General features: G+C 68.7%; 3 protein-coding genes across 4 annotated transcripts in view; 1 reads left to right on the forward strand and 2 right to left on the reverse strand.

Moving 5' to 3' along the window:
- H696_01593 (hypothetical protein) overlaps positions 1 to 1,157 on the reverse strand; it is a gene marked incomplete at its 5' end in the record, with an annotated part of 8,183 nt that extends 7,026 nt beyond the window's left edge. Inside the window, 4 exons of the mRNA XM_009495495.1 lie at positions 98 to 184; positions 308 to 716; positions 870 to 948; positions 1,130 to 1,157. Coding sequence (XP_009493770.1) covers positions 98 to 184; positions 308 to 716; positions 870 to 948; positions 1,130 to 1,157 — 603 coding nt within the window. The remainder of the gene's footprint in view (positions 1 to 97; positions 185 to 307; positions 717 to 869; positions 949 to 1,129) is intronic.
- A 745-nt stretch (positions 1,158 to 1,902) lies between these two features.
- On the forward strand, positions 1,903 to 5,662 carry H696_01594 (the record flags this gene model as incomplete). 2 transcript variants are annotated; one of them, XM_009495497.1, is made up of 4 exons in its annotated part: positions 1,903 to 2,185; positions 2,356 to 2,682; positions 2,876 to 3,158; positions 3,350 to 5,662. In XM_009495497.1, the coding sequence occupies 4 exons, from the start codon at positions 1,988 to 1,990 to the stop codon at positions 5,569 to 5,571; spliced, it is 3,030 nt and encodes a 1,009-aa protein (XP_009493772.1). In that variant the 3' UTR covers positions 5,572 to 5,662. The 2 variants fall into 2 exon arrangements, with proteins under 2 accessions (XP_009493772.1, XP_009493771.1); XM_009495496.1 differs by lacking the exons at positions 1,903 to 2,185; positions 2,356 to 2,682; positions 2,876 to 3,158 and having other exon boundaries at positions 3,188 to 5,662.
- Positions 5,663 to 6,031: 369 nt separating this feature from the next.
- Positions 6,032 to 8,546, reverse strand: part of H696_01595 (hypothetical protein) — a 3,216-nt gene continuing 701 nt past the window's right edge. Inside the window, exons 2-6 of the mRNA XM_009495498.1 lie at positions 7,777 to 8,421; positions 7,478 to 7,610; positions 7,206 to 7,387; positions 6,572 to 6,997; positions 6,032 to 6,394 (exon numbers count right to left, since the gene is read on the reverse strand). Of these exons, the coding sequence (XP_009493773.1) occupies positions 6,089 to 6,394; positions 6,572 to 6,997; positions 7,206 to 7,387; positions 7,478 to 7,610; positions 7,777 to 8,421 (1,692 nt within the window). The 3' untranslated portion in view covers positions 6,032 to 6,088. The remainder of the gene's footprint in view (positions 6,395 to 6,571; positions 6,998 to 7,205; positions 7,388 to 7,477; positions 7,611 to 7,776; positions 8,422 to 8,546) is intronic.

Here is an 8,546-nt window from a genome sequence, read left to right on the forward strand (position 1 = left end):
CCAGACAGGCTGCCGGATAGGCTGCCAGACAGGCTGCCGGATAGGCTGCCAGACAGGCTGCCGGATAGGCTCCCCATGAAGGCAGCAGCGGACGGACCTTCAACTCCAGCAGCAACTCACTCATCTGCTGGGCAGACATGGTGTGAACAGTGGAGCGGATGCGCTCCAGGACGCCGATCGGGTTCTGTGGGGGAAAAAAGGGGGTATTTCAAGAGGAGGAAGTGGAGCAGTGCCCGAAGGTGGGCGGGTGAGTCGCCAGGTCAAAGGGGAGAAGGCCGAGGCAACAAGCAAATGCCGCATGACGTACCGAGCGCCCGTCACTCGCGCCGAAGCCCGGCATCTGCAGGGCGTTCAGCACGGCCGGGCTGCCCATGGGCCCAGGTCCCATCGGCCGGGAGTGCACGCCGCCAGGTCCTCCACCGAGAGCCATCGGGCCGCCCATCATCGACATGCCGCTGTGGCCGCCGACGCCGCCAGCGCCACCACCGTGGCCGCCGTGGCCGCCGTGGCCGCCGCCACCGCCACCGCCACCGCCCCCATGGCTGCCGCCACCGCTAGACGATGAGGAGGAAGTGGGCGCCGACACACGAAGCGGCCGGTTGTGCAGGGTCAGGGACTTGTTGATATTCCGAATGGCCGACTGAGCCGACAGAGCGTCGACATAGTCGCAAAAGCCGCTGCCTTTGGACTTGCCGGTCTTCGGATCGATGTGAAACCTGGCGGCCAGCCGGGGAAGCCGCGGAGGGACAACAGTGCATCGGATGGGCCATCGGGGCCCGGGGGGGATCCCGCACAGAGAAGGAGGCAGGGGCCATGTTAGGGTCAGAGGTCGCCAGGAAGGGCCCGGGGATGCTGCGGAGAACACATACCGGAAGGAAACGACCGGCCCAGCCCGCTGCATCACTTGGATGACTTCCTGCTCCGTGGCCTCGAATGGGATGTTTGCCACTGGGAGGGGGTTTTCCCCGGGGGCATGGGGGAGGCGGGGGCGGGGGGTCAGAGGCCACGAAGGAGATGGCCCAAGAGGGAAAGCGCAAGAGCAAAGGGGCATGGGCAAAAGTCGGGGAGAGGAGGAGAGGGAGGGAGAAGGGGCAGGGGCAGGGGCAGGGGCAGGGAGGGCGAGGCGTACCGAAGACGGTGTTCTCATTGCGCGACATGGTGGCGGGTCACCGAGGGCGGGGGAGAGCGCAGCGCGGAGAAGCCAGGCAGGGGGGAGGGCGAGGGGCAGGGAGGCAAGCAAGCGGAGGGGAAGAAAGGGAACACACAGGGACGAGGGGGGAGGGGGGAGGGGGGAGGGGGATGATGCGTATTGCCGAGATGTCTCGCGCGGCTCCCACCCCAGGGCGGATCCCGAGATAGGCCAGCAGATGCCCACGCACCATGAAATGCCGATGCAACGGACTATCATGTGTCCTCTACCTAAATAACTGTTACCGGGCTGCCGCTTTTCAAACTGCCTGTTCCCGCGCCGGCGGCCGGGAGCTTTTGGCTTGGGACGGGCGCGTGCGTGTGTGCCGGAAACTGGCGCCGAGAAGGGCCATCCCTCTCGGGAGGGGGGGGGGGGGGGGATGTCTGCGCGTGTGTGGGTGCGAGGGGGCTTGGGGAGGCCATATGTCCGACCGCGATCCGCCGATCGGATCGGCAGTGTTTCCAAGCCGCCTGGTCGCCGGGCCGCCGGTTTCCAACGAGGGGAGGCCCAACGGCATGGAGGGCGCCCGAATCCCAGGGGGCGAGGGGAAGATCGCCGAGCCCCCTCGGGGGCAAGGCACGGGCGCCGGAGAACCACACTCATCGGGGTGGCCAGTGCTCCCTTGGCGGAGCGACGCGGCACCATCCCCCGTCGCCCGCCATCGGCCCCTCCCCTGCTTTTGCCTTTCTCTCCCTCGCTTTCTCTCTCTCTCTCTCCCCCCCCCCCGTGCCGTGCAGCTGCTCCCCTCCCTCGGCCCTTTCTCTTTTCCCCCTCCCCGCCCCATCAAGCGCACCTCCAATGGCGCAGCACTCCAGGCGGTCAGTTCCCTCGGCGGATGTGGCGGCCGCCGTGTCGGCAGCCATCGCCTCCGGTGACGCTGGCCGGGACGTGGCCCCCACGTCGCTCGCCAATGGCGCCACCCTGGCCGGGCAATCGTGCTACGGCCACATCTCTGCCGAGCAGTACAACGCATGGATGAAGATCTGCACGGACAATGTACGTCGGCTGGCCATGGCCATCCCCAGGGCACGAGGCGGAGGCAGGGAGCGGAGGGGCGGGGAGAGGGGGGGGGGGGGGGGGCCCTGCCGCGTGCCTACGCCCAGCTTCGCCCTGACGGCCTGCCCGGCCCCATGCTTGCCCCTGTTGCTGACCCGATGCGATGACAGAAAATCAACTCCACCAACTCCTGGGATGTGGACCTGATCAACTTCTTCCACGCGGTAACCGTGGACCCGGCGCCCAGTGCGGCGGCCTCATCGACGGCCGCCGCGCTGGGCTTCACGTCCGGCTCCACAGGGCAGATCAACTTCCAGGTGGCCAGCTGCACGCTGGACGGCTGCGTCAAGGTGTACTCCACCCGTGTGGACTCTCTGTCGGTGGAAACCAACCGGCTGTTGACCGGTCTGGCGGCCTCCTACACCGACCCCGGCAAGGAGACCGCCGGGTCGGATGCCGCCGGCGAAGATGGCACCGGTGTCGCGCCCAGGAAGCGGGTGCGCCTCGATTCCCCCGCATGTGTGTGTGTGTGTGTGTGTGCCAGCCTGGCCCCCCTGTTTGCCCCCTCCTGACCCGGGCGCTTTTGGCGCCCCCCTCCTTCGTTCCCTCGCCCCCCCCCCCCCCCTTGGTCCCCCTGCCCCTCCCGCCTCCGGTCCGGCCTCTTTGCCCTTGCCCGCCCACGGCACACAGACCACGCGCACTCTGGAGGAGAACGAGGCCAACCTCAGCGCCAAAGGCGGGGACATCCACTCTGCGCCGGACCCCCTCTTTCAGAAGACCACGGCCGAGTTCGATGAGGGCGGCGTGTCGGGCCTGCTCCTGAATACCCTGTCGCTGGATTTCTCGGGTCGCGTGGTTTTCGACACGTCGGCCGCGGCTCCGCTGCGCGACCAGGTCCGCGAGGCGGGGCAAATCGCCCGCGAGCCGCAGCTCGCCTCCACCGACCGCAGTGAGGCCATCGCCCGGCTGCGCGGTATGTCCAGCCGCTATTGCTGATGTTGCTGATGTTGCTGCTGCTGTTCCTGCCGGTGGCAGGTGGCTTCCCCCCTCCCCGCGTGTGCCCTTTTTTTTTTCCTTCCCCTGACCCATGTTCCTCCTGCGTCGGCCTGGCGTGTGGCCGGCGGCTTGGCAACCATGCCCGCCCTGCTTTTCCTCCTGCCGCAGAATCCTTCCTCCCGCTCCTGGTCACGGTCGACCGGCGGGACATCTGCCCGACTTTCAAGAACTGGTCCTTCGCCGAGCTGGTGCAGCAGGCCGAGAAGGGCGAGCTCCCCAGCCTGCCCATCCCCTCGACCATTGGCCTGAATGCCGGGCCTGGCGGGCTGGCCGGCGCGCTAGATGGCTCGCTGGACACGGAGAAGAATGTGGCGGCCACCATTTCCGCGGCCCTGGGGTCGGATGCCGGGCCGATGGGCGCCAGTCAGCGCACCCCGACCCCCGGGCCGGACCACGAGGGCCTGGACTTCCAGTCGCTGTTGGATATGGCCACGGCCGACGATGCGGCCGTGGCCCAGGCCGCGGCCGGGCTCGGGCCCGCGGGCGACGCGCGCCTCTCGGACACCGGGGCCCCATGGACCGCGCCGGACCATGATCCGTACTACAATTTCGACTTCGACACCGGGGCGCCGGACATGCCGCTGGACCCGGCCACCGCCTCGGGGCTCGGGAATGGGCCCGACGACCAGGGGGCCGACCTGCCGGGCGCCTCGCTGGCCGGGTCCATCCTGGGCGCGGACTTGGACTCGCTGGCGGCCTTCGCCGATCTGGAGCCGCGCGCTGCCTCCCTGTCCAGTGCTCTGCTCATGGGCGGGTCGAATCAGGCCGGCGCGTCGCTGACCGCCGAGGAGGCCCTGGCCGCGGCGACCAAGCGCCGGAAGTCCACTCGCAAGGGGCAGGGCCCCTTCCTGATGGACCTGCTCGGGTGTGTGGCCGAGCTGGAGGAGGCCGCCCAGCCGGGGGGCTCGGCCGGCCGCGGCACCGACGGAACGGATGCCGAGGAGGACACCGGTGGCGCCGGGCCCGGCGCCGGCGGCACCGGCCCCACTCCGGCCCCCGGGTCCGAGGTGGTTCTCGGCTGCCGGCTTTTCATCCGGGCCAAGCCCTCGCAAATTGACCTGCCCTCGGTGGAGCGCTTTTCCGTCCTGACCATGGCCGAGCTGGAGGAGGCGGCTGCTCTGGCCGGGCGTCCGACCGGGCCCGGCAGCCGGCCGAAGCTCCGGCAGCTGGCCGCCGCGCAGAAGGCCCGCTTTGCGGCGGCCATCCGGTCGGATGCCATCCAGCGCCGGGCGCGTGACTATCTGCTCGACGAGTCGCGGGAGAATGACGCGCTCGAGATGCGGCGGCTGTTTACGCGGGAGCCGCTGGACAATCGCCTGTTGCTGGCTCCGGCCGATGGCACGGGGCCCGAGGCCGGTGGTGCCGGGGGAATGGGCGCCACTTCCGGCGGGCTGACCGCCGGGGGGGCGTCCGGGCACCTGGCCGACGATGACCTGCACCACGACGACATGGACTTCCCGATGATGTTTGGCGCGGGCGGCGACGGGGAGGAGGGCATCCGCGCCGGGCCCGGGGCCAATCCCTTCGACGATACGCTTGGCAATCAGACCCTCACGGATTTGAGCATGTTCCCGGATCTCGGCGAGACGGCTCTCTTCCCGGAGGCCGGCGGGTCGGAGTATGGCGATGAGCTGGTGGCCAAGCCGCGCACCATTCACCGCATCGCCATCGAGTATGCCCGGACCGCCAAGCGGGTGGACATCAAGCGCTTGAAGAAGCACCTTTGGTCGGAACTGGAGGAGACCATTGCCCAGCCGGACCGGTGGTCCGATTTGCTGGAGGGCATTCGCGCTCAGCAGGAGGCCGCCGAGGAGGCGTCCAACGCCGCCGCCGCCGCCGCCGCCGCCGCCGCCGACACCCAGGAGGATGGGTCCTCCTCGGGGGCGGAGGGGACCCCGGCCCCGCAGCCCGGGCATGAAGCCTCCCCCGGGGCCCCCATCCCGGGGGACCTCTACTATGAGCCCTCGGAGCGGACGTATCGCGCCCCTCCGGACGATGCCCTCCCCTTCAGTGCCATCATGTCGTCCCTGCGCAATGTCTACCCTCCGAAGCGCCTTTCAGAAATTTCCGCCGCCTATTGCTTCATCTGCCTGCTGCATCTGGCCAACGAGCATGGCCTCGATGTGCGGGACTCCACCGGCCTGGATGACTTGTACATTGTGGCCCCGGAGGGCACCCCGGCGGTGGTGGCTGCCGGGTCCTCCGGTGCGGGCTCCCCCCCGGCCGCTGCGTCCACCCGTCCGGCAGCCAAGGTAACCTTCCAGCTGCCGGAGGAACCCCCTGCGGCAGCCTCGGAGCTGGCCGAGCCGGTGCCCATGCAGCTCGACTGAAGGCGCATCCCCGCGCCAGAGGGCTGTTTCCTTTGCCGGAAGGGCGAGGATGGGTGCCGGGGGGATGCGTCCATATGTGTGTGTGTGTGTGTGTGTGTGCGCGCGAGTGTGTGTTCTTGCCTGGGTGCTCCAAAGCGGCGAGCCCCCTCGCACACACGCATGTGTGCGCCCGCCTAGACATACAGCCGCATGGATACACACTCCCCTCCCCCTCTCATCCTGCCCCTAGGAGGCGAAAAATACACTTGTCAACCATGCACCTCGTTCTGGGACACCATGAGGTCCCTTTTTTTCTTGTTTGGCTCTCTCTGATTTTTGCCATTTCGCCGGCGACCCATCTCCTGGCAGTCCATTGGGGGAGGACAAAACAGGGCACACGGAAAGGAAATACATGCATGTCGAGGATCCGTCCACCTAATGGCAGCAGCAGCAGCAGCAGCAGCAGCAGCAGGAGCAGCAGCCGCGCCCGGGCCCCTGTGCACACGGACTACGCCGCCTCAGGGCCAGCGAGCCCTAGCTAGCCGAGAAAGAGCCCACGGAAAGTGGCCTCGATGATGCGCGCCAGGTCAGTGGCCGCGTCGTGGCAAATGTCTGCCAGATCGCCGGTGACAGTGCCATCAGCGGTGCCGACTTCGGTGAACAGCCGGACGATGTCCTCCGTGCCACTGGGCCGGACGAAGGCCCGCGCCACCAGCGGCAGCCCGCACCGGGTCTTGAGGCCATTGAGTCGGGCCACCTCAGCCGCCAGGGCCTGGGCCACCTCGGTCGGCTGGCACAGCACATCCTCCTGATCCGGGGAGGTGAGGAACTTCGTGCGGTCGAGCTGCATCCAAGCGGCGTCCCCGGGGGCATCGAGTGTGAGCATGTAGCAGCTTAAGGTGGTGAGTATGCTGTGCTGCGTTGCGCCGTGCGACGATGTGCGACGCTGTGCGGGGCACGTATGGGCATGGGTGTGTGTGTGTGCGCGCGCGCAGCAGGGAAAGGACTGCCCATGACATACCTTGAGGCTCTGCAAGTGCGAGGGCCAATCCCGATAGAGGTCGATCCAGCGGCGGAGCTCGACATCCAGATCGCTGGCAAGCTCAGTCCCAGGAGGAATGCCCTGGCCGGCCGGCAGGCATGTGGCCAGCGCGCGCCATGCCTCCTGCGCCCGGAGGGCCGCCTCGACCGCATAAATCAGACCAATCCCATCGCCGGTGAACTGGTTGAACAGCCGGCTGAAAGAGAGCAGCGCCCGGGCCGCATGGTGGAGGGGGGCCTGGTCGGCCGGAGTGGCGGCCAAATCAAGCAGGGCCCGACAGGCTGCCGGCGAGAAAAGCACCGTCCCATGGCCGTTGGCCTCGAAGTAGACCCCAACATCGAAGTGCCGCTCGGCCAGCGCGTGGAGGTTCTTGACGCCGGAGTTGGCGAACAGCGTTTCCACCCCCTGAAAGGGGGGCGAAAGGCGCGAACGGCCGAGGGGCGAGGGCGGCGGCGGTGGCGGTGGCGGTGGCGGCAGCGAGAGGAAGGGATGCGCTTTGGTCAGGGTCGATGAACCACGGCCAGGCCCATCGGCAAAGGCGAGAGGTGGCGGCGAGCAGCGAGAGGTGGCGGCGAGCAGCGCGAGCCGGCGAGCGAGGGGCCGAGGCACGCACCAAGACCTCGCGCGTGTACTTGGTCGACGCGCCATTGGCATAGCGCGTTTGCACGAACCCCAGGCGCAGCGAGGCTGCCACCTCCGGGCGAAGGTGCACCACCACCGCGATCAGCGACCGCATTAGCCGGAGGAGAAGCACGGCAATGCGATCGCCATCCAGGATGTCGAATGCCCGGGTGGCTGCCAAGGGCCGAGCACGTCAGGCACGCAGACACGAGAAGGCGAGATGGCTGCCTGGGCGAGGACGAGCGGGCAAGTGCCCTGGCGTACTGGTGCTCAAGGAGGAGTAGATCAGTCGGTCGCCATCACCATCGAGAGAGGCAATCCGCAGGGCAGGTGGCAGGCCGGCGAAGGACCCTCGCCCGGGTGGAAGGCGCTTGGATTTGACGAAGTCCGCGCCGCACTGCGGCCCGCGGGCAGGGGCCCGAAAGAAGAGGCACCCGGGACCGGCGGACCAGGGGGCGTTCCGGTGCGACCACATGTGCGCGCGTTAGCCCTGGTGCCTGGCAAGCGTGGGGGGAGAGGGGGAGAGAGGCAGGGAGACAGAGAGAGGGAGGGAGAGGACGCACGCCGGCATTGACGACGCTGCCGCGCTGCTCGGCCGGCAGCGGATCATTGTAGATCTGGCAGAAGCCCGGCGCCAGGTGCATGCTCTCGAGGACAGTGGCCCCGACGCCGTTCGCATGGTCGACGAAGACCGGGCAGGGTGTGGGGCTCGACACCGGACGGGCGGGCCCCTCGACACCAAGATGCCGGAGCACATCGCGCGTGGCCGCCAGGAAGGCATCGAAATGCCGCTGGAACCCAGCGTAGTATGTGGCCGGGGTGAGGGTGGCCTCGCGGTCCGCGAGCGGGTCCAGGCCGTTGGCCCGGGCCACGGCCCAATGGACCGCCGGCGTGGTGACCGACCGCATGTCGAGCAGCTCCACGCCCTTGCCCGGGGGGAGGATGCTTCGCGCCCCGGCCAGCAGGGCGGCTTTGAGCCCGGGGCAGGAGGGGCGATTGTCGACCCCGACCAGCACCCGGGCCAGGGGCTGGCCCGGGGGGGCGGCATGCGCCTGCCGGAGGCGCTCGATCGTAGCCTGGTCCACCAGCGACAGGAGGGAGTCCGCCACGGCGAGGGCATCGGCCAGACGCGCGGCCTGGCCGAGCACCGGCTCCCAGGCAGCCTCCAGCATTTGACCCTGCGTGTCAATGATCTTCAGGCCATTGTCCTGCCGATGCCGGGCGGTGTGTTTTTGGCTGTTGGCGTGAGTGGGCGTCCAGGGGCTACAGACTGGTGGCCATGAGGGAAGGCCGGAGGAGGGAGCGAGAAGGGGGGCGGGGGGTGAAGAGGGGG

The sequence above is a fragment of the Fonticula alba genome (genome assembly GCF_000388065.1).
Source record: "Fonticula alba strain ATCC 38817 unplaced genomic scaffold supercont2.2, whole genome shotgun sequence".
NCBI classification, from domain to species: Eukaryota; order Rotosphaerida; family Fonticulaceae; genus Fonticula; species Fonticula alba.